The following is a 23,748-nucleotide window of genomic DNA, read 5'->3' as shown; positions in this document are numbered from 1 at the left end:
GACTTTATCTAAGAGACACAAATACATTCTGTCGATGATGGTGCGAATGATTCCTTTACAAATGTTTATGAGAGTCTAAAATATCTATATTTATTGTCAGCGTAATCGTTTCCTTTTTCAAATCGACATCCACAACAGCAAAAGATATGGTTGATCATGTGTCTTTTCGGGGCTGCTTATTATTGGAATCACCGTGCTCATACAGAAGGGGGCGGTGGGGTAGCTTAGAGGTTTAAGCGTTCGCTCGTAACACCGTAGGCCGGGGTCGATTCCCCATATGGGTACACTGTATTAAGCCCATTTCTTATGTCCCCCGCAGTAATATTGTTGGAATATTGTTAAACCCAACTCACTCACTCACTCAGAGAGAAGGAAACATTATTGAATCCGTCAACTATTTGTGACGACAAATCACATTATACAGAGCAGAACAGTAGCTTCTGTAATGGAGAGAAATACAGTTTTTCAGTTCTTTATAGGTGGAAAGGTTACTGATATATTTAGGAATATGCGAAACCGTTTTAGAAATTTAATAATTGATGAAACTGTATATTTAATTACAACACTTCCGTACCATCATTGGTGAGATCATAAGTGATCAAAGTGATCATAATGCTAAGAGTACCTTAAGTCTATGTTGGAGCGTTGGAGTTACGATAGACTTACGCTTAATCTCTGAATATCTATTATTTTGGCAGAAACAAACAATTCCTTTGAAATTGAAAAAAAGTCCCAGTGAGAAGGGCGATTCAGAACCTGATTCTGAGGAAATCTAGACTTGCTTCTAGACTTTGAATTCCCATAGCGTAAGGTCCAGCTGATATAAACTTTGTATATCCCATTTGAAGTTTAAACATACTCATCATGATTCAGGGACACTGGGATATTTCACATCGTGACGTAACAACTTATTCTACTTAGTACTATATGTTTGATAACTTTGAAATAATGGCATGTTCTGTTTACAATGTGTATGCAGATATTAAGAACAATGTATTTATACCACCATCATCAGAGCTTATAACTATAACTTTATTTTTATTTCTGTAAATACAATCTTTTTATTTAGGTAGTTCTCTCTTACCTTGTCAGTGTCTTTTTTTTCTTTGAGTGCTTTTGTTTGTTTGTTATATTTCTTTATCTCCGCCATTGTTCAAGTTTTAAAATCTATTTGTTGTCTCAAAATATTGTGTAATGCATTTAACTGTTATTTTTCTTAGACAATAGGTTTTTTTGAGTGTGTTTTTGTTTGTTTATTTTATTTCTTTATCTCGGCCATTGTTCAAGCTTTTAAAATCTATTTGTTGTCTCAAAATATTGTGTAATGCATTTAACTGTTATTTTTCTTACACAAAGGGTTTTTTTGAGTGTGTTTTTGTTTGTTTATTTTATTTCTTTATCTCAGCCATTGTTCAAGCTTTTAAAATCTATTTGTTGTCTCAAAATATTGTGTAATGCATTTAACTGTTATTTTTCTTAGACAATAGGTTTTTTTGAGTGTGTTTTTGTTTGTTTATTTTATTTCTTTATCTCAGCCATTGTTCAAGCTTTTAAAATCAGTTTGTTGTCTCAAAATATTGTGTAATGCATTTAACTGTTATTTTTCTTAGACAATGGTTTTTTTTGTGTGTGTTTTTGTTTGTTTATTTTATTTCTTTATCTCAGCCATTGTTCAAGCTTTTAAAATCTATTTGTTGTCTCAAAATATTGTGTAATGCTTTTAACTGTTATTTTTCTTAGACAATGTTGTTTTGTGTCTGTGTTTTTGTTTGTTAATTTTATTTCTTTATCTCAGCCATTGTTCAAGCTTTTAAAATCTATTTGTTGTCTCAAAATATTGTGTAATGCTTTTAACTGTTATTTTTCTTAGACAATGTTGTTTTGTGTCTGTGTTTTTGTTTGTTAATTTTATTTCTTTATCTCAGCCATTGTTCAAGCTTTTAAAATCTGTTTGTTTAATTTCTCAAAAAATTGTGTCATATAATTAATTGGTATTTTTCTTAGACGATGTTTTTATGTATTTTAGTGACTTACATTGTATGCTCCCTATAATCCACTATTGGAGTTTCGCATAAGAATTTTACTGTTACTGTATGTTCTCGATGTAACGACAATTTCTCACTGTAAAATATATTTTCTTGTTATTTTATCTATCAGTATATCTGTCTTCTCTTATATTGTCCATGGCAACAATGAATACTATTCGCATGCTGCATGGGCGGCAGTGTAACCTAGTGGTTAAAGTGTTCGCTGGTCATGACGGAGATCCAGGACCGATTCTCCAAAAGGTACAATGTGTGAAAACATTTCTGGTGTACCCCGTCATGATATTGCTGCAATAGTGCTGAAAGCTGAAACTCATTCACTCACTCTCTTACACTGTCCATGGCAATAGTTAATACTATTCCCATGTTGGATACCTAGTGGTGAAAAGCGTTTGCTGGTCACAATGGAGATCCAGGATCGATTCCCCAAAAGGTACAATGTGTGAAGACATTTTCAGTGTCCCGTCCGTGGTATTGCTGGAATGTAGCTAACACGGCGTAAAACATTACTCACCTACTCTTCCTACTGGGAAGGCCTGGATACCATGAAATACCGGAATATAGGAAACACTTTGGATAGCTGGAATACCTCGATTAAAAAAGCAAATATAGTGTTTCCCAGAATTTCAGGAACACTCACATTCCTGGGGCTCACAGATGTCAGAAAAACCTTTGCATCCAAAAAACACTCATTATTCTTAAAGGGTTGATCTACAGCAAGACGTGCTTGTCGTTAAAAACGACTAAGGGCATCTTTATGGTCAGGCTTACGTGGTTTCATCCCAAATACGTAGATCGATGATGTCAATCACTGGATTGTCAGGTCTAGACTTGATTATTTACCAGGCGCCGTCATCTAGCTGGAATAATGCTGAGTGTAGCGTTAAATAACAATTTGTTTTGTTTGTTTGTTGTTTAACGTCGCTGTCAGCAATATTCCAGCTGTATGGCGGCGGTCTGTAAATAATCGAGTCTGAACCAGACAATTCAGTGATCAGCATTATGAGCATCGTCTCACGCAAATGTGCTACGATGACATGTGACAACCAAGTGAGCGAGCCTGACCACCTGATCCCGTAAGTCGCCTCATACGACAAAGCATGGGTAACTGAAGATCGATTCTAACCCGGATCTTCACGGGTCCTAAGCTCATGTGTCTTTTTACCCTTCGAATGCCAATATGACGAACAACAATGTGTTATACCATCAACATCAGAGCTTATAATAATAACTATTTTTTTATTTTTGAAAAGACTTCTCTCTTACCCTGTCAATATGGGTTGCTGAAGAATCTCTCTCTCTCTCTCTCTCTCTCTCTCTCTCTCTCTCTCTCTCTCTCTCTCTCTCTCTCTCTCTCTCTCTCTCTCTCTCTCTCTCTCTCTCTCTCTCTCTCTCTCTCTCTCTCTCTCTCTCTCTCTCTCTCTCTCTCTCTCTCTCTCTCTCTCAAAACAATTGAGAAGTTGTTATATTTACTTGAATGTAAATAGAGATTATTACACGAGCAAGTGTGTCATACGACTTATACGAAACGAGTGTTAAATGTTGTACATTATTTTGTACGAATTTTGTTATAATGAAGACTGTCTCAGTAACATAGCTTGATATATATATGCTGATAAATGTTTTAAGATGCTTGCATTTGATGCTTGCAGAAGAGTATTACATTTTTGGATTGTTGGATATTCATAAAAGTGTAAAGAGATATACAGTCGCCGCAATGCTTGATATTTATTACAAATAAGTAAGAAGTGATATTCATCTTCTATATATGGCAATTTACAGATATTACATAATCTGTCATTTCTAGCCTCACCAATATACCTGCCAGTTTCTATTCGTAGTTTATGAGACCCCGATCTAAACTGAGCAAGCGCACGTCTATGTTTAAAATGGCTAACTATGAAGATATGATTCAACACCGAACATACGTTTAAACAACGTGTGTCCAAATGTTATTGTGCCTTTTATTAGTGCAGAATGCCAGTCCTGTTGATACGAAACTTTGAGTCTACCAAGAAATTCATTCAAAAATAGCGTTTCACTTCGAACCATCTGTTCTAGCCAAACAAATCCAATCCATAGACTTCTAATATATGCTTTATCCCAGATGTCCAGCTCCTGCAACCATTACTTTCCATTTGTACAAGCATGTTATAACATTTCTTTACGTATAGCTCATTTGAATTTTTCAATATTTTACACCAATATTTGATAGACCTTTTGATGGTATAAATATACAATGGATATCTTCCACATTCGCCTCGCACAACACGCGCTGAAACAGAGGATTTAATTCCTAGAAATCGTTTACAAGCTGCTACATGTATAACTTCTATTTAGTTAACAACATTCAGTCCCCATATTTCTGCACCGTATAATAAAATTGGACAAACTTTGGTGTCGAAAATCTTAAAGAACAAGTGAAAAGGTAATGGCTTAAACATTGACAGTGATCTAAAAATACCAAATAAGACTTGCTTAGCCTGCAGGCACACATTTTCTATGTGTTTGGTCCATACTAATGACCTACTGAATAAAGTACCTAGATATTTGTACCAGGAAACACATTCTATTTGTACACCATTATAGAACCATTTTTCATACTTCGACAGTCTTCCACCTATTATAAATACTATTACCTTTGTTTTTTCCATATTTACCGTCAAACAATTCTCAGAACAAAATATCTTTAGGACATCAAGTCTTTTCTGTAAACCAAACACTGTATCAGAGATAAACACAACACCATCAGCAAATAAACGAAGAAATAACTGTACAAGTTCAGGATGAAGCTGAATTCCTGGTACGCAACATGATTCGATTTCATAAGCTAGTTCATTGATAAGAATGGAAAAAAGAAGAGGGCTTAGGATACACCCTTGTCGTAGACCCAATGGACAATCAAAGCATGTAGATAAATTATTATTAAATTTGACACACGCTTTAACACTTGCATAGAGGGCTTGGATTGATTTAAGTGTTTTGCTGCTTACTCCTCTTAGCCTTAAAATATTCCATAGTTTTGTCCTATTCACGAAGTCGAAGGCTTTGGAAAAGTCTATGAAACATGCATACACTTTACCTCTCTTTTTTGAGAGATAGCGTTCAATAACGGACTGTAGAATAAAACTGTTATCAATAGTACTGTAACCTTTGCGAAAACCCGCTTGCGATTCAACGATTTTTTCTATTATTCAGAATATGTATGTACAGCTTGCTGAAGATACTTGTAATTGATATACCTCTGTAATTGTTAACTACACTAGTATCCCCTTTTTTATGTATAGGTACAATAAGACCCATACACCACGATTATCGAAAATACGCTCGATCAAACAGAACATTGAATAGCAACTGAATATAGGGAACTAAAATATCCTTTGAGGACTTAAAAAATTCTGCTATGATATGATCAGGCCCAGCACTCTTGGATGATTTTAGTTCTGTAATCGCTGCACAGATATCATCTCTTGTAATAGGAGCTTTCTCTTCAATATCATGATCGATAGAATGTAAACCGACATTAAATGTATAATTTGACATTTAGCGTTGTTTCGCTAAATGGGTTTATGGGCAGCATTTACAATTAATTTCAAACTCTAGCACTTGCCAGCGTAGCAGTACAGGAGGCGGTGTATTATTTCAGCATTTATTAATAGCAGCAGTAGGGCATTTAGAAGTAAATTGGTAAACATTTTCATAGCCAGTATTTACAATCCTTGTGCACAACTTTAAACCCTAGCACTCACTTTCGCTTATGTGCACAACTTTAAACCCTAGCACTCACTTTCGCTTATAGGAACTAACCAGCACAGCAACGCACATGGCAGTGTTGTTCTTCCGCATCCCATAATAGTAGATACGTCATATCACATCCGCAAGCATACGTCATATCCTTCCTTTCTATCCTTCATGCTCTCCGGTCAAGTCTTACATTTTGCCTCTGCTAAATAATTCCCACCCACCCGTCCCTTAAAAGGGCAATACCGTGTTTGGGGGGAGGGGGGCGCGGAGGTTGGTAATTTTTTACTTTTAAGTCACCATTGTACAGAACAGACACAAGCTGTACCAAGATCCAACTTCTTAATAAAATAGGTGCGGTGGGCATGGTGCCGATGGGACTACGCAGCAGCGTTGCTACAACTAGGGATACTTGGCATCTACTTTTACAGCGGCAGCCCAAACCTTCCTGCCTGCTGTCTCCGCGGGAAGAAGTACCAAATTTCCCCTTGCTTTACCAGTCTGCTTTGCCACGGCGGAGGGCCGCAATTAGCTATCATACGCATTCGGTCTCGTCGGCGCCATCCACACCGTGCTCTTTGTCATTCACACATCTGTCTTGTTTAGTCTGTTCACTGGATTCCTTTATTCTTATCTATTTCCGACATATCATAATATCAATTGGAAGGTCTGCATATAACAGTATGTTGAAATATGTTTTTGAAATGTGTATACCACGAGTCCATTGTTATGTTGGGAATAGAAATTCTTAGATGAAGAAAGCCTGAACATGGTGTTCCAGAATAATTTTGAGTTATTCAGATTTGTAAGTAATTTATCTTTTACAGATCCGTAATAATTTCTTTATTTAGATCTTAAAGTACAATTGTACTTGTTTCTGGCATGTACATACTTTCGTAGCGATGCTCCATCGCTAAAATGCCTAAAACACCCCAGAAGTCTGTCTTTCTCATGTCTTAGAAATGTGCACTCTTTGTCAAACCAAGGTTGTGAATTTCGTCTATTTATGCCATGTTTGCGTTTCATACACTGTGCAGCTTGACATATTGCATTTGTTTAAAAAAATCATTAAACGAATTACTGCAGTTAATTGTAAAACCTTTCACATTGAAATATGTTGTTTTGCTATACTAATTTAGGTTTGATTAACTGCTATAGAGTTTTTATGAACTGATGAAATATGGTTCTTTGTGGAATTCACTCCCACAAAACCTCAGAAATACAACCACTAAAGACGCCTTTAAAACACAGCTTAAGACTTACCTATTTCTGTGTACCAGTAGATAATCATTCTGTTTTATGTATATATGTTCAGTTTTATCACTGTATTAGCGCCACTGAGCATCTGTAAGGTGGATATTAGGCTCTTTACAAATGTATTATTATTATTATATTTTACAGATTAAAGATGAAAATGCAGCAGAGAGGGTTCGAGTGATCCTGGCACAGTCAGGCTGGTAAGGCTCATCATCAGCTCGGGCCCCTTGCCCTCTCTACACGCAGCCCAGACAGTGAATGGGACTTATCCCTTGAAACACTGCCTAGTCGAACCCTCCAAGAACTTTCCGGAGAATATGAAGGCTCGCCAGAGCGTCAGAAGGGCTGTACTCCTGGTGGAGAACCCGGGCACTCTCCTGATCTGCGCCAAGAGATCAGGAGGTACCAAACCAAGGGCACCGACAACAATGGGGAGCCTGACCAGAGTGTACTTAGGATGCAAGCGAGACATTTCAAAGGCGAGGTCCGCATTTTTATCATGCTTTTCCTGATTCTTGCCAATCACATTGCTGTCAAAAGGGACAGAAAATTCAATGATATAAATAAATTCATTGGCTTTATCAAAATGGACAAGATCAGGTGTGATGGCTGGAATTCTTCTGAGGCTCTATATGGGCCTATTCCAGAGAAGTTTGTAAGCATCATTTTCCATGACGCCCTGGACATGTTCAGGGTCGTACCATGGATGGACCTCAGAGTCAAAGCCACAGGCATGTCGAAGACAGTAGTAAAAGCAATGAGCCATGCCATCATGTCGTTTAAGATATGCTGTTTGTGCCAAGGAAGGGCATCCACTAACAAGGTGTTGGACAGTCTCCGTGAATTCATTGCAAAGTCGACTTTTCATATTGATATTTTCTTTAAGAATCACATTTAGGCGATTGCGAGTGGGCAGTGACTGGTCCTGAGCAGCGAAAAGGAAGCCCTCAGTTTCACATTTAAGACCAGCCGACTTCATCCAGGCGAAGAAGTCGGTGGGATTGCTATTCTGTTCAACACACTGCATGTACACACGATGCAATGGCTTCTCAGAAAGCTTCTCCACAAAAGACCGACTCTGGGCAGACTTGGTGAAGGACTTCACCTGGTTTACACCCATCACTGTACCGTCCAGCAGTACATCGCCATCAGCAAAATCAACCTTAAATCTCAGATTCTGTCCAACAACCTTGGCACGCTTAAAATAGCTGTGGAATTCCTTGCTTTGATCACCGCCGGGCGTGGGAGACGCCTTGACTGACAAACAAATCAGATCGGAATACCTCCCTGGGGGGAGAGCTAGTAATTAAAAAAACATTCGACTGGCCCCTTCATCTGGTGGAGATTTCATCACAAGTACGACGTCATGAGACAGTGGAAGGAGGAGCAGGTTCGGAAGCAACATGAACAGTGGGTGCGGGAGGTCACGGAGAAGATGGAGAAGTTCCAGCAGTTTGAGAAGTTCCAGGCCAACATGGAGGAACACAGGCAGAAGGCAGAAAATATGACGAAGCTCCAGGGAGTGCTTAGACTCCATGCTCAGGTGAGAATTCAGCGTTTAATAACAGGCGTTCGGAGAAGATGAGTTTTATTGTTTGTGTGTTTGGTTGGTTGGTTGGTTGGTTGGTTGGTTGGCCTGCTGTTTAACGCTACGCTTAGCAATATTCCAGCTACATGCCAGCGGTCGTTAAATAATCGAGTCTGGACCAGACAATCCAGTGATTGACACCATGAGCATCGATGTACACATTGGGATACCTTGCCATGCATCCGCCAAGTCAGGGAGCCTGACCACCCGATCCTGTAAATCGCATCTTACGACATGCATTGGTTACTGAAGACCAATTCTAACCAGGGTGATTTTAACAATTAAACCGTCAACTAAGTTTTACTGATTGGGAATTGAACGAATAATGAAAATTGAACTATATGATGTGTTTTGTCACTGATTTATCCACCCCTCACTATTTCTTTCCTCTCTGTCATTCCTTTTCACTGATTTCGTCGCACTCACTCACTCACTCGCAGGTCCACAAAGAGCAGGAGTTCGCCGAGATGATGAAGACCTTTACCCAGAAGAAGAAGCAGTACGTGTTCACCGTCGTGTATGAACTGATGAAGTTCTGCAAGTGCAGCGAGTCTATCATGGATCTCCAACGCTTCTTCAATCCCGACAGCGTGCGCAACATGAACGAGGTGCACAGCAACAACACTGAAGTAATGGACATCGACGAACACCTGGCCTTCCCACACCCAAGGACACAAGAAGAGGCCAAGAAAATGTTCATGAAGGTGAGCACTAAAACATCCTGGCGTCCATTCTTGTTAACAAATGCAATTAAAATGACAAAGAAAGAATACACCATGTATGAAAAATGAAACAAATGAGATGGCGCTTGGGGTCCCATAATTGCATTTTGAACCCTCGCTTTGCAGTTCTTCGGTGACAGTTTTCAGCCTAGTAAAGTCAAATTCAATTTTCTAAGATTCAATTCTAATGCCTGTTTTAAACTGTGACAACATGCTGCAAATACCATGGATACCAGACACAGACACAATTAATTGACTCCGAGCCGTGTCTTCATTGTTTGTCTTCTTATTGCTCAGCGAGAGGCAGGGCAACAACAAGTACCATCTTTTGGTGTGACATGACTGGGTCATCTAAGAGTACTACATTTCGACATTATTGCAGGGGCTTGTGAAGACGCTGTGTGTGAGCGCAAAGGAGTACGTGCATCACGTGAGGATGTTCGCCGCCCATCACCTTGCTCATCACTTCGCCATGGAGACCATGGGAGACATGCAGACAGCGGGCAACACGGGCGACATGCAGCCAATGGGAGGCATGATGTCTGATGATAAATCTGGAAATTACGGCTTTTAGGCTTTTAGGTGAGTGAATGAGTTAGTTTGGTTTTACGCCGCTTTTAGCAATATTCCATCAAAGTCACGGCGGGGGACACTAGAAATGGACTTCACATATTTTTCCCATGCGGGGAATCCAACCTGGGTCTTCAGCGTGACGAGCGGACGCTTTAACCACTTGATCACGTATACTCAAGGGGGTACAAATACATTTATTGGTATCGTTATAAATGAAACCCCGTCATTAAAACTACTCATTTCGACAGTTTATAAACATAAATCGACCATTTTTACAACAGTGCACAATTCTCTCCTGTGAACGAATTTTCAGCCAATCAGAGGGGCGCGTCTCCGTGACGTAATGCGAGGAATGTCTATGACGGGCGTTTCAGGGGTAAATTATCTTGTTTACAGGTTTGTCTAAACCTGAAATCGTGGCAAGCGTTGTGAAAAATGAAAGCTTTATGTTTTCACAATCTATGGTCATTTAATCTTGTCACCTGCTTTGCCCAGCTTCGGAGTTACAACTTGTTTTCAAAGACGACTTTTCGGCAACTTTTAATCGCTCTGTATTAACTCACCACATTTTTTAAAGAATGAATTTGTTCCGCTTAAGACTAACCACAAGTCTTTCATATGTAATTTTTAAAAGAGTACCAAAAAAAAAAAAAAAGTGTATTCGTTCCTTAAGGATGTATATGTAACGTGATTAGAAATACTCATGTACTGCTCCTTACCAACACAGCTATTTCTTTTTTGAAAATAGAAGTTTCCAACAAAAAAGTAGGAATGGTGTTTTATTGTGGGAATGACGTCTTTGCTATGATTTGTAGTGAGGTTAACGTTTTATTGTGTGAATGACGTCTTTGCTAAGATACATATTGGGAATGACGTTTCATAGTGGCAATGACGTTTTATCGGAGGGATGACGCTATTGCTAGGATATAAAGTGGGGATGACGTCTTTGCTAGGATATAAAATGGGAATGACGTCTTTGCTAGGATATAAAGTGGGGATGACGTTTTTGCAAGGATATAAAGTGGGGATGACGTCTTTGCTAGGATATAAAATGGGAATGACGTTTTTGCTAGGATAAAAAGTGGGAATGACGTGTTCACCATAATATATAATGGGAATGAAATTTTAAAATGAGGTGTAGGTGGACAATATGGCTTGTAGCTGGGACGAAGTGCATTGTACATCGGGCATTCATGTCCTGCTGAGATACATTTCGCTTTATTAAATAAATATTAATTTCAATTTCAGATGCCGAGACTCACAGAGACGTGAAGCACGTGTACATGAAGATCAGTTACGTAAGACGCGAAGCGCACACACGTGAAGCACAGTTACGTGAAACACCGAGACGTGAAGCACGGTGACCTCGTTTATTATCGCCAAATAGTAGACTACACCTGTATCGTAACTATGCACATCTGCTCAACAATGTTATTGCATCGGTCAATAAAATGTTAAAACGGTCACCTATCGCAGTCATCGATTTTTTTATGATGTTTAGAAGCCACAAATTAGGATTGTTACATACACATTCTGAGTTGGATGTCACAGAATATGGCAATTAGGATTTGTTACATACACACTCTGGTGTGTGAAAGTGAAGAGTGAATGAGTGAGTTTAGATTTACGCCGCTTTTAACAATATCACGGCAGGGGACACGTCAGTTGGGCTTCACACATTGTACCCATGTGGGGAATCGAATCCGGGTCTTCGACATGACGAGCGAATGTTTTAACCACTAGGTTACCCCACCGCCACCATTGTGAAAAGGTAATGCCCAATACGAGTTGGTGTTTTCCTCCATAATGAACTTGTTGATCGATGCTCATGCTGTTGATCACCGGATTGTCTGATCCAGACTGGATTATTATACAGACTGCCGCCATACAGCTGGAATGTTGCTAGGTGCTGCGTAAAACTAAACGCACTCACTGAAATGAAGTTTCTGCTCAAAATATGTTTCATTGGAAATTTCAGTTCCAGGCCAACATGGAGGAACACAGGCAGAAGGCAGAAAATATGACGAAGCTCCAGGGAGTGCTTAGACTCCATGCTCAGGTGAGAATTCAGCGTTTAATAACAGGCGTTCGGAGAAGATGAGTTTTATTGTTTGTGTGTTTGGTTGGTTGGTTGGTTGGTTGGTTGGTTGGCCTGCTGTTTAACGCTACGCTTAGCAATATTCCAGCTACATGCCAGCGGTCGTTAAATAATCGAGTCTGGACCAGACAATCCAGTGATTGACACCATGAGCATCGATGTACACATTGGGATACCTTGCCATGCATCCGCCAAGTCAGGGAGCCTGACCACCCGATCCTGTAAATCGCATCTTACGACATGCATTGGTTACTGAAGACCAATTCTAACCAGGGTGATTTTTAACAATTAAACCGTCAACTAAGTTTTACTGATTGGGAATTGAACGAATAATGAAAATTGAACTATATGATGTGTTTTGTCACTGATTTATCCACCCCTCACTATTTCTTTCCTCTCTGTCATTCCTTTTCACTGATTTCGTCGCACTCACTCACTCACTCGCAGGTCCACAAAGAGCAGGAGTTCGCCGAGATGATGAAGACCTTTACCCAGAAGAAGAAGCAGTACGTGTTCACCGTCGTGTATGAACTGATGAAGTTCTGCAAGTGCAGCGAGTCTATCATGGATCTCCAACGCTTCTTCAACCCCGACAGCGTGCGCAACATGAACGAGGTGCACAGCAACAACACTGAAGTAATGGACATCGACGAACACCTGGCCTTCCCACACCCAAGGACACAAGAAGAGGCCAAGAAAATGTTCATGAAGGTGAGCACTAAAACATCCTGGCGTCCATTCTTGTTAACAAATGCAATTAAAATGACAAAGAAAGAATACACCATGTATGAAAAATGAAACAAATGAGATAGCGCTTGGGGTCCCATAATTGCATTTTGAACCCTCGCTTTGCAGTTCTTCGGTGACAGTTTTCAGCCTAGTAAAGTCAAATTCAATTTTCTAAGATTCAATTCTAATGCCTGTTTTAAACTGTGACAACATGCTGCAAATACCATGGATACCAGACACAGACACAATTAATTGACTCCGAGCCGTGTCTTCATTGTTTGTCTTCTTATTGCTCAGCGAGAGGCAGGGCAACAACAAGTACCATCTTTTGGTGTGACATGACTGGGTCATCTAAGAGTACTACATTTCGACATTATTGCAGGGGCTTGTGAAGACGCTGTGTGTGAGCGCAAAGGAGTATGTGCATCACGTGAGGATGTTCGCCGCCCATCACCTTGCTCATCACTTCGCCATGGAGACCATGGGAGACATGCAGACAGCGGGCAACACGGGCGACATGCAGCCAATGGGAGGCATGATGTCTGATGATAAATCTGGAAATTACGGCTTTTAGGCTTTTAGGTGAGTGAATGAGTTAGTTTGGTTTTACGCCGCTTTTAGCAATATTCCATCAAAGTCACGGCGGGGGACACTAGAAATGGACTTCACATATTTTTCCCATGCGGGGAATCCCAACCTGGGTCTTCAGCGTGACGAGCGGACGCTTTAACCACTTGATCACGTATACTCAAGGGGGTACAAATACATTTATTGGTATCGTTATAAATGAAACCCCGTCATTAAAACTACTCATTTCGACAGTTTATAAACATAAATCGACCATTTTTACAAAAGTGCACAATTCTCTCCTGTGAACGAATTTTCAGCCAATCAGAGGGGCGCGTCTCCGTGACGTAATGCGAGGAATGTCTATGACTGGCGTTTCAGGGGTAAATTATCTTGTTTACAGGTTTGTCTAAACCTGAAATCGTGGCAAGCGTTGTGAAAAATGAAAGCTTTATGTTTTCACAATCTATGGTCATTTAATCTTGTCACCTGCTTTGCCCAGCTTCGGAGTTACAACTTGTTTTCAAAGACGACTTTTCGGCAACTTTTAATCGCTCTGTATTAACTCACCACATTTTTTAAAGAATGAATTTGTTCCGCTTAAGACTAACCACAAGTCTTTCATATGTAATTTTAAAGAGTACCAAAAAAAAAAAAAGTGTATTCGTTCCTTAAGGATGTATATGTAACGTGATTAGAAATACTCATGTACTGCTCCTTACCAACACAGCTATTTCTTTTTTGAAAATAGAAGTTTCCAACAAAAAAGTAGGAATGGTGTTTTATTGTGGGAATGACGTCTTTGCTATGATTTGTAGTGAGGTTAACGTTTTATTGTGTGAATGACGTCTTTGCTAAGATACATATTGGGAATGACGTTTCATAGTGGCAATGACGTTTTATCGGAGGGATGACGCTATTGCTAGGATATAAAAGTGGGGATGACGTCTTTGCTAGGATATAAAATGGGAATGACGTCTTTGCTAGGATATAAAAGTGGGGATGACGTTTTGCAAGGATATAAAGTGGGGATGACGTCTTTGCTAGGATATAAAATGGGAATGACGTTTTGCTAGGATAAAAAGTGGGAATGACGTGTTCACCATAATATATAATGGGAATGAAATTTTAAAATGAGGTGTAGGTGGACAATATGGCTTGTAGCTGGGACGAAGTGCATTGTACATCGGGCATTCATGTCCTGCTGAGATACATTTCGCTTTATTAAATAAATATTAATTTCAATTTCAGATGCCGAGACTCACAGAGACGTGAAGCACGTGTACATGAAGATCAGTTACGTAAGACGCGAAGCGCACACACGTGAAGCACAGTTACGTGAAACACCGAGACGTGAAGCACGGTGACCTCGTTTATTATCGCCAAATAGTAGACTACACCTGTATCGTAACTATGCACATCTGCTCAACAATGTTATTGCATCGGTCAATAAAATGTTAAAACGGTCACCTATCGCAGTCATCGATTTTTTTATGATGTTTAGAAGCCACAAATTAGGATTGTTACATACACATTCTGAGTTGGATGTCACAGAATATGGCAATTAGGATTTGTTACATACACACTCTGGTGTGTGAAAAGTGAGTGAATGAGTGAGTTTAGATTTACGCCGCTTTTAACAATATCACGGCAGGGGACACGTCAGTTGGGCTTCACACATTGTACCCATGTGGGGAATCGAATCCGGGTCTTCGACATGACGAGCGAATGTTTTAACCACTAGGTTACCCCACCGCCACCATTGTGAAAAGGTAATGCCCAATACGAGTTGGTGTTTTCCTCCATAATGAACTTGTTGATCGATGCTCATGCTGTTGATCACCGGATTGTCTGATCCAGACTGGATTATTATACAGACTGCCGCCATACAGCTGGAATGTTGCTAGGTGCTGCGTAAAACTAAACGCACTCACTGAAATGAAGTTTCTGCTCAAAATATGTTTCATTGGAAATTTCATAAGCAGAGCATTTTTATCTGTGATTGAAATATGGATGAGTGAGTGTAGTTTTTTGCAACTTTTAGCAATATTCCTGAGGGGAGACAGGGGGGATGTGCATCACACATTTCACCCATGTGGAGATCCCAAATAAGACCCGGGCTTTAGACGCGACGGGCGAACGCTTCAACCACTTGGCAACCTTACCGCCTTTGATTATCATATTGGTACAGGAAGGGACAAACCCGTGAAGATCCAGGTTAGAATTGATCTTCAGTAACCCATGTTTGTCCTACGAGACGATTAACGGGATCGGGTGGTCTGGCTCGTTGACTTGGTTGACACATGTCATCGCATTCCAATTACGTAAATCGATGTTCAGGATATTGATCACTGGATTGTCTGGTCCAGACTAGAGGTCACACGATGCATTCAAGTACATAACGTCAAACTACTGAATGCAGAATGTTTTGGACGTACATGTATGACTCATATCCAAACGACCGACTGAAGATCAGTTGCTGCTGCGTGTTATTTTTATAAATTTTATTAAACATCTTCTACAATTTCTATTGAGTGAGAGCTTTTCGCCCCCTTCAGCAATTACTCCAGCAACATCAGGCCGGGGTGTATCCACACACAGTCGAACCCGGTCTTCTGGGTGAAGAAAGTTTTAACTAATATGCTACCCCACCGCCCCACAATTACTAGTTCCACTTGGTGGCTGCTTTGGGCGATATGGTGATGGCCCTTATCAACCACCATATACCGCTAAAGGGCCAGTCTAAAATACTTCCCCTTACTTTACATCACAATGTAGTTTTCGCAATGGAATCATCTATAGTTGATGGTGATTTCGGAACATATCTTCATGATTATACTACACAATCTGGAGAGAGTTTTAATGACAACAGATAGTCTGTGCCTCTTTGTGTCTGTGTTTTTTCTGCGTTTGTGTATGTGTCTTTGTCTGTCAGTTTGTGTGTCTGTGTTTGTCTGCGTCTGTGTATGTGTGTTTGTATGTCCGTGCGTGTCTGTTTTTGTATGCGTTTATGCTTGTGTGTATGTCTGTCTTTGTTTGTCTGCGTTTGTGTATGTGTGTTTGTATGTCCGTGTGTCATGGGTGGTGTAGCATATTTTGCAAATCTTATGTACAGGTTTAGATAGTGATGAGTATACTTCGTGTAATTAGTTTTCGATTGGGGTGAGGGGCCTTCGCTTGAGCGAGAAATTGTTATGTAACTAGTGTTACAGCTTGGGGTTTGATGAATTCAGCTTTGGTCAGCTGGTGTCGTCTCAGGACGCCGACCTTTCGATTTTCCACTAGTCTCAGGACGCCGATCTGCGGTTTCCTTTGAAGGTCATGTTCTGATTTGGCTTAATTAGCGTTACGGATAATCTACTCTAGATGTTTGGATAAGGTGAACTCGTCGCACATGTCACTTCCAATTGTTTGAAAAGTTTACAACAACAATAAGCAGAGTGCCAATATTGAACACTGTTCATATCTTTGGTATAAATATCTATGGAATGGCCAAAGGATTCACATTCGATTTCGAAATGGCAAATGCACAGCTCGATCAGAGATTCATCCCTACAGCTCGCGACAGTCGTTACTTGGTTGTTGGCGGGCTCATGTACAGAGTCAGCAAGAGAAAACGAGACTGGATATCTTGGATATGTACTGCAAAAGACAGCAAATCCACAGCATCAACAACGAATGACATCGTCACCATGGTGAAAGATGAACTCAATCATCAAACTGTCACGAGTGATATTAAGGTAAGAGTTTAAATTCTTATATATGTATAAATATTATTCAGTGTTTGCCACAGTTCTGTCGTATTTTATAACAGTGTTTCAGTAAGATGCTTAATAAATGGATATTCCAATATTTTGTTGCAGATGGACTATGAGGTTGCCTCCAGAAACGCTTCCGCGATCGCGTTCCCCCGAAACGAGTGGAAGGGCTGCTTCACCCAGTGTGTATGGAGGAGAACCGAGCACCACCATCTCCAGAAGGCCTACCAGGACGATGACGAGATCAAGAGGTTCGTCCGGAGATGTGCAGTCTTGCCTTTGGTGCAAGCACAGGGGTTATTTTAAAACAAATAGTTAGCTCCACCCCAATAGGTTGTGTAATAAAGGTGTTATTTTGCCCTGTATATATTTAGTAACATTAATTAATGTATCTTTTCTTTTTCAGGTAGAGGACCTGTGGCTGGATACCTTGGCAACGATGCCAGATCATGACCGCTGCCGGAGACTCGGAGACTACATGACCAACTTCTGGGTGGAGGGAGATCTGCACATGACGCAATGGAACCACCACAAATCAGATGGGCCAAGAACAAACAACAACCTAGAAGGGTGGCATTCACGGGATTTTTGCGAGTTGTTGTTGTACCCATGATGTGAATTCACAAACTTGCACCCACGTCGGGACTGTGTCAAATATGGAAACTAGGAAGTCATGGTGTGCTTTTCTTTTTAAGGATTTAAAAATGAGGTGACTATGCCATATTGCTTTTCCCATAATATTATTGCTAAGACTTTCCACATTTGTAAATCGGTTCCTTGCATCAGCCTTCTGTTAGGATAGTATAAATAAATCTTCCTCAATTAGTCAGATTGTTGTGTGATCCATTGTCATTGTGCGAGTGACTTGGTGTCATATACTAGTACCCTTTATCACGCCTTCACTCGTAACACGTGTGTCTGTCTGCGTTTGTGTATGGGTGTATGTCTGTCCGTGTGTTTGCCTGCGTTTGTGTATGGGTGTATGTCTGTCCGTGTGTCTGTCTGTGTTTGTCTGCGCTTGTGTATGGGTGTATGTCTGTCCGTGTGTCTGTCTGTGTTTGTCTGCGTCTGTGTGTGGGTGTATGTCTGTCCATGTGTGCATCTGTTTGTCTGCGTTTGTGTATGTGTGTTTGTCTGCCCGTGTGTCTGTCTCTGTTTGTGTCTGTCTGCGTGTATGTATATGTCGGCGTGCCTCTATGTCTGTATATGTGTCTGTCTCTGTGCGTGTGTGTCTACGTGTCTGTGTGTGTATCTGCGTGTTTGTGTGTACTTGTGTATGTGTATGGCGGTGAATGAGTCACTATGTCTGTATATGTGTCTGTCTGTGTCCGTGTGTGTGTCTGAATGAGTGTGTATCACTGTGTTGTCATCGTGTCTAAGTCTATGTATATGTCTGTCGGTTTCTGTGTGTCTGGGGACATAAAAGGCATTCAGCAGTGAGCAAGTGATATACTTGAACATTCATTGCCTCAGTATGCTCGTCGATGAGAGGGTTCGATATAGTTATTTGATTTGAAAGGTTTATAGCATCAAGGCCACTACTTCAAATCAAACAGATTGAAAACGAAACATATAGACAACCCATACCAGACAAAAGATTTTAAAAAATGAAGCAAAGGGCTTTGAAACCTATTTAGTGTAAGGCTGGAATTCACACAAATAAGAACGCCACCTATTGAGAGAGTCTTTCTCTCAGGTGTTCACATATATTCTCAGGGAATCTTCAGGAGTTCCCGAGAGGGCTCAGGTATATATAACACATTGAACAATGCTCGTGCACTATGTGCATTATACAACACGTGACATACAACATGCAATATGTATACAACAAATCGACATCAATCGGTAGTCAAGGAATGAAAGGGGGTTGACATAAAAAGAACAACTGCATTATCACAGAAACTTATAATCCTTCAATATCCAGGTGTAAGTCCTTCAATATCCAGGAGTAAGTCCATCAATATCCAAATGTAAGTCCGTCTATATCCAGTTGTAGTCCTTCAATGAACATATTTATGTCCTTCAATACCTTGGTGTAAGTATGTCAACATCCTTCAAAGATGCCTACAATATCCAAGTGTAGGATCTACAATGTCCGCTTTGAACGACTCAGCGGAATAAGAATATTATGTTTTACAGATTAAGATGAACAACTCAAGAACTCAAGATGGAGGCCATCTGGATCCACCGCGCGAAGCCTGAAACTAACAGGGATCAGTTTGTTTTCCTGCCTAATGTTTGGTGCATAGGAAAATATTTTATCATTGTAAGCTTCCAGTTCACTGTACATGTTTTCCCATGTTGCTCCTAATCACCGTACATGATTCGATGTGTCTTCCTTTTCATCGTTTTCATTTTTAAAGTGGCTTCCGATCAGCGTATATCCTTTTCGCCGTATAAACATTCTGTACATGCCAATCTATAATATCCCAATGCCAATATATTGCATAAACATACTACTAAATCCATTTGAACTCTTAGAGTTGAGTTGAGTTTGGTTTTACGTCACGTCGGCATTATTCCAACCATATAGTGACGAGAACAAGTTTACATTAAAAAACATTGTAACTACATACTCGGAATGAGTTTTATTTCAAAAAACATATTATATTCATCACATTGTCATTTGAAAGCAGAAAAAGTCATAGCACTAAATTTAAAGGTAGGCAATTTGTTAGTCACATTACACAGTTACAATTTATGATACAGATCAACTTCCCTCAGGTAGTTCACTATCAGATGAGCGCTCACGCAGGAGAACAGATCTTTCAGATTTGTTGCATCATAATGTGAGTCCCTTGCAGACGATAAGTCCACGCAGTCAAGCAGAATGTGCTTGATGGTGAAAACCGCATCGCAAGAGACACACATGGGTGGTGTCGATCTCCATCCGTTTTAAGCAGATAGTCATGAGTAAACCGACTGTGGCTTTTGATAGTGGGTTTGAAATCACTGTACGGGATCAGCAGTGCAGATAAGGGCTTGTCAAGAGCTGCTTTTGCTGCAGCATCGGCTTTTGTGTTACCTGCTATGCCGACGTGACCCGGCATCCAGCAGAGGACGATGTCACATTTGTCAGTAGAGAGGTCGTTGTAAAGTTCTAAAATTTCCAGAATGATTGGGCGACTTGAAGTTACATTTTGAAGTTCTTGAAGGCGAGATAATTTATCTGTGAAAACGATCAAGTTTTTGGAATGATGTCTGCTGTTTAATATAGGTCAAAGCTGAAAAGATAGCTTTGGCCTCGGCAGAGAAAATGGAACTGTTGTCGGGAATCCCACAGGAGAGAGTCTTAGATCCAATGACTGTAGCACTGGCAACTTGGCCCTCATCCTTGGATCCTTCTGTTAAAATGGATCTATGGGTGTCATACTTAAAACGTAACTGGTTTTATTCTTACTGTAACACCTGTAACACACTTTTTGAGTGAGGGTAAGATCGACCTGTGCTTTCACCATCTGCCAGGGTGGTGAAGACAGGAGTCGGTAAGGTGCTATGATATTGAGATCAATTTTAGCTGCAGATATGTGTGGTTGAATTCTGATTCCAAGTGATGGAACCAGGCTTGGCAGTTTAGGAAACAAGTTTTCATAGAGAGGGTTGAAAACACAATTGTATGCTGGACTGGACTGATTTGAACGTAGTTTAGTGATATACTGCAGTGAAAGTTTAATGCGACGTTGTTCAAGGGAAGGTTCATTAGCCTCTGCATATAGACTGTTTACCGGAGAGGCCCTAAAGGCTCACAGGCAGAGCCTCAGGCCTTGGTGGTGGATAGAATCTAATTTTTCTAAATTGCTTTTGCAGGCTCCACCATAGACAATGGAGCCGTAGTCTAGTTTAGAGCGAACCAAAGATCTGTACAAGTGAAGGAGGGTAGTCTGATCCCCTCCCCACTCTGCATTTGAAACGACTTTTAGTAAGTCCAGAGCCTTCAAGCACTTGGTTTTCAAATATTTTATGTGTGGTAAGAATGTCAGGTGACGGTCGAATATGAGTCCAAGGAATTTGGCCTGTTCTACTACTTTGATGGGAGTACCATCTAAAGATAGGTCTGGATCCATGTGTGGTTTGTATTTACGACAAAAGTTAATACAATTTGTTTTGGATTTTGAAAACTTAAAGCCATTTTCAATGGCTCTTTTTTGGATGTTGTTAAGGCAGAGTTGTAGGTGCCTTCTATTGCATGCATGTTCCTACCACGACATGAAATATTGAAATCGTCCACGAAAAGGGACCCATCAACACAACTATTCAGGACGTCAGTCAGGCTGTTAATTTTGATGCTAAAAAGGGTGACAGACAAGTTGCTGCCTTGATGGACGCCCTGATCTTGGTGGAAATAATCAGACAATGTGGAACCTACCCGTACTTGAAATTGTCTCTTGTTTAAAAACTGAGATATAAACTGAGGTAATCTGCCCTTCAGTCCAAATTCATGTAAATCTTTTAAGATACCATGTTTCCACGTTGTATCGTATGCTTTTTCTAAGTCGAAAAAGACAGATACAGTATGTTGTTTGCTGACAATGGATTTTTTTATGAAAGATTCCAGACGCACCAGATGGTCAATGGTACTTCGTTTTTTTCGGAAACCACATTGGAGGTCACTAAGGAGGTTATTGGTGTCCAAGTACCAGATTAATCTATTGTTGACCATGCGCTCCATGGTTTACAAACACAGCTAGTTAGTGATATAGGACGGTAGTTTGAGGGATCAGTATGATCCCGGCCAGGTTTTGCTATAGGGATGATAACGGCGTTGTGCCACGAAGGAGGAAAGTTTCCGGTTGTCTAAATGTCATCAAATGTATTGAGTAGAGTTTCCAAACTTGAATCCGGAAGGTGTTTCAGAAGCTGATAATGAATATCATCAGCTCCTGCTGCAGTGTCGTGAGCCTGTCCCAGGGCAGTACGTAGTTCATGGAGAGAAAACGTTTCATTGTAATCCTCACTATTATCAGAGTTAAAATTGACTGATTTCTTTTCTTGTTGGGTTTGGTATTTCTGGAACTTGGGGTTATAGTTTAACGAGGAGGAGTGGTTTGCCAAAGTTTCGCCAAGTTTGTTTGCAATTTCCAACTTTATTGGTTAAAAGGGAGTTACCATCTTTGAGATGGCGAACATCAGATTTGGATCCTTTGCCCTTTATCTTTTGAATCATATTCCACACCTTAGACATGCGTGTGCGGGAGTTTATTTTTGACACATATTTCCTCCATGACCGGCGTTTGGATTGTTTAAATGTACGTCTTGCCCTGGCATTTGTCATTTTGACGGCATTCAGGTTATGCACAGTAGGATGTTGTCAGAAGTATTTTTCCGCCTTCTTTCTATTTTTCCTAGCTTGTTTGCAGTTTGTATCAAACCATGGTTTGCGTATGTGCGGGTTTGCAGAGGAATTAGGAATGGTTTTGTCTCCAATAGTATTTAAGATATCGGAAAATAGTTTCATGGGATCAGGGAACATTCCTAAAGTTGTCCGGTATAAGCTTTTCAGAGCAGAGAGTTTGGAATAATGGCCAATTGGCCTTAGTAAAATTCCATCTTGTTGAAGGTGGTTCATCCGCGGGAGTGATAGGATGTGGTCACTTCCACAAAGGTCATTGAACTCTTTACATCTCAATCTTTAATTCCATCTCACAAGGCTACCCAACCGTTTCTCTGATTACGAAAGACACCAGCATGCATGGTTTGTTTCGAGAAAACTTGACTCGACATCCCATAAGGGCATTTGTTTGTCTGTTGTTTAGCGCTGCACTCTGCTACATTTAATATTTAAGCTGCACGGCGGCGGTCTGGACCAGGCTGTCCAGATATCGATGTACGCTATGGGGGATACGATAGCATGTGTCAATAGCGTCTGACCATCCTCTTTGCGATAAGCATGGCTTGCTGAAGACCAATTCTGACCCGGATCTTCATCGGTCCAGTAGGGTATTTGACCACTCGCTTTATATCTATCACAAACAAGTTAAATAGGAAAAGGAATACGATAAAGTCTTGGTGGACACTTGATTTCAGAAATGCCAGTGCGGTGAGGTGAAATTGGGTTTAACGTCGTGCTTGAGAATATTTCGCTCATATGACGACGTGCATGCGTGTGTATGTGTATGTGTGGCTGCTTGTACTAGGACAGACTTCAGCTGGTTTTATAGTGCTAGCCCACTGAGATACCATGCCGTAGTGAAGCATGAATACCCCACTCAGACGCATTTTACTGACTCCCAGCCGACCAGTCCTTGTTGTACCCATTAATGCCGAGCGCCAGGCAGGGACCAACAAGTACCATATTTTAGCGTCTTTTGGTACGACGCGGTCGGGGATCGAACCCGCGATCTTCCGCTCTCCGGGCGGACCCTCTAACCACTACACCACGGAGGCGGTGTACATACTAGTAAAAAGTATTGCTGAAATTCATTCTAGGTGAAGGGAAGATTTCGGACAAGTTGTTAGTCTTCGTAAACACATACATGGTCCTTGTCAGACAAGACTTTGGAACAATCTGTGAAACTTTATAATATCGATCTTGTCCATGTTTCACCAGATTGCCTCATAACATAAGACTGCAGGAATTAACATCCTTTATACATCATGGTTGAACATTAAACCTGGACTTCAACAAGGATATCAACGTATTGCCTTGGCCAGAACGTTCTGCAGAAATGAA

General features: G+C 40.5%; 2 protein-coding genes across 2 annotated transcripts; both read left to right on the top strand.

Annotated features, from left to right (window-relative positions):
• Positions 1 to 8,472: 8,472 nt before the first annotated feature.
• Positions 8,473 to 11,234, top strand: LOC124272671. The gene is made up of 4 exons (XM_046707854.1): positions 8,473 to 8,586; positions 9,072 to 9,335; positions 9,736 to 9,935; positions 11,175 to 11,234. Exons 1-3 carry the CDS (start codon positions 8,479 to 8,481, stop codon positions 9,925 to 9,927), a joined length of 564 nt encoding a protein of 187 aa, XP_046563810.1. The 5' UTR covers positions 8,473 to 8,478; the 3' UTR covers positions 9,928 to 9,935; positions 11,175 to 11,234.
• A 673-nt stretch (positions 11,235 to 11,907) lies between these two features.
• LOC124272672 lies at positions 11,908 to 14,631 on the top strand. Its single transcript, XM_046707855.1, has 4 exons — positions 11,908 to 11,985; positions 12,472 to 12,735; positions 13,136 to 13,335; positions 14,572 to 14,631. The coding sequence occupies exons 1-3, from the start codon at positions 11,917 to 11,919 to the stop codon at positions 13,325 to 13,327; spliced, it is 525 nt and encodes a 174-aa protein (XP_046563811.1). The 5' UTR covers positions 11,908 to 11,916; the 3' UTR covers positions 13,328 to 13,335; positions 14,572 to 14,631.
• Positions 14,632 to 23,748: the final 9,117 nt, after the last annotated feature.

This window comes from Haliotis rubra, unplaced genomic scaffold (genome assembly GCF_003918875.1).
Source record: "Haliotis rubra isolate DU_JTF1 unplaced genomic scaffold, ASM391887v1 Scf1716, whole genome shotgun sequence".
Taxonomy (NCBI): Eukaryota; Metazoa; Mollusca; class Gastropoda; order Lepetellida; family Haliotidae; genus Haliotis; species Haliotis rubra.
The sequence above is the reverse complement of the archived record's forward strand: the minus strand, read 5'-3'. Positions and strand labels throughout refer to the sequence as shown.

What these genes read in the sequence shown, in the direction of transcription:
- LOC124272671 (XM_046707854.1), top strand. Translation starts at nt 8,479, where the DNA reads ATGGAGAAGTTCCAGCAGTTTGAGAAGTTCCAGGCCAACATGGAGGAA. An exon ending in TGCTTAGACTCCATGCTCAG is followed by an intron (nt 8,587 to 9,071) that starts GTGAGAATTCAG and finishes ACTCACTCGCAG; the next exon opens with GTCCACAAAGAGCAGGAGTT. An exon ending in CCAAGAAAATGTTCATGAAG is followed by an intron (nt 9,336 to 9,735) that starts GTGAGCACTAAA and finishes ACATTATTGCAG; the next exon opens with GGGCTTGTGAAGACGCTGTG.
- LOC124272672 (XM_046707855.1), top strand. Translation starts at nt 11,917, where the DNA reads ATGGAGGAACACAGGCAGAAGGCAGAAAATATGACGAAGCTCCAGGGA. An exon ending in TGCTTAGACTCCATGCTCAG is followed by an intron (nt 11,986 to 12,471) that starts GTGAGAATTCAG and finishes ACTCACTCGCAG; the next exon opens with GTCCACAAAGAGCAGGAGTT. An exon ending in CCAAGAAAATGTTCATGAAG is followed by an intron (nt 12,736 to 13,135) that starts GTGAGCACTAAA and finishes ACATTATTGCAG; the next exon opens with GGGCTTGTGAAGACGCTGTG.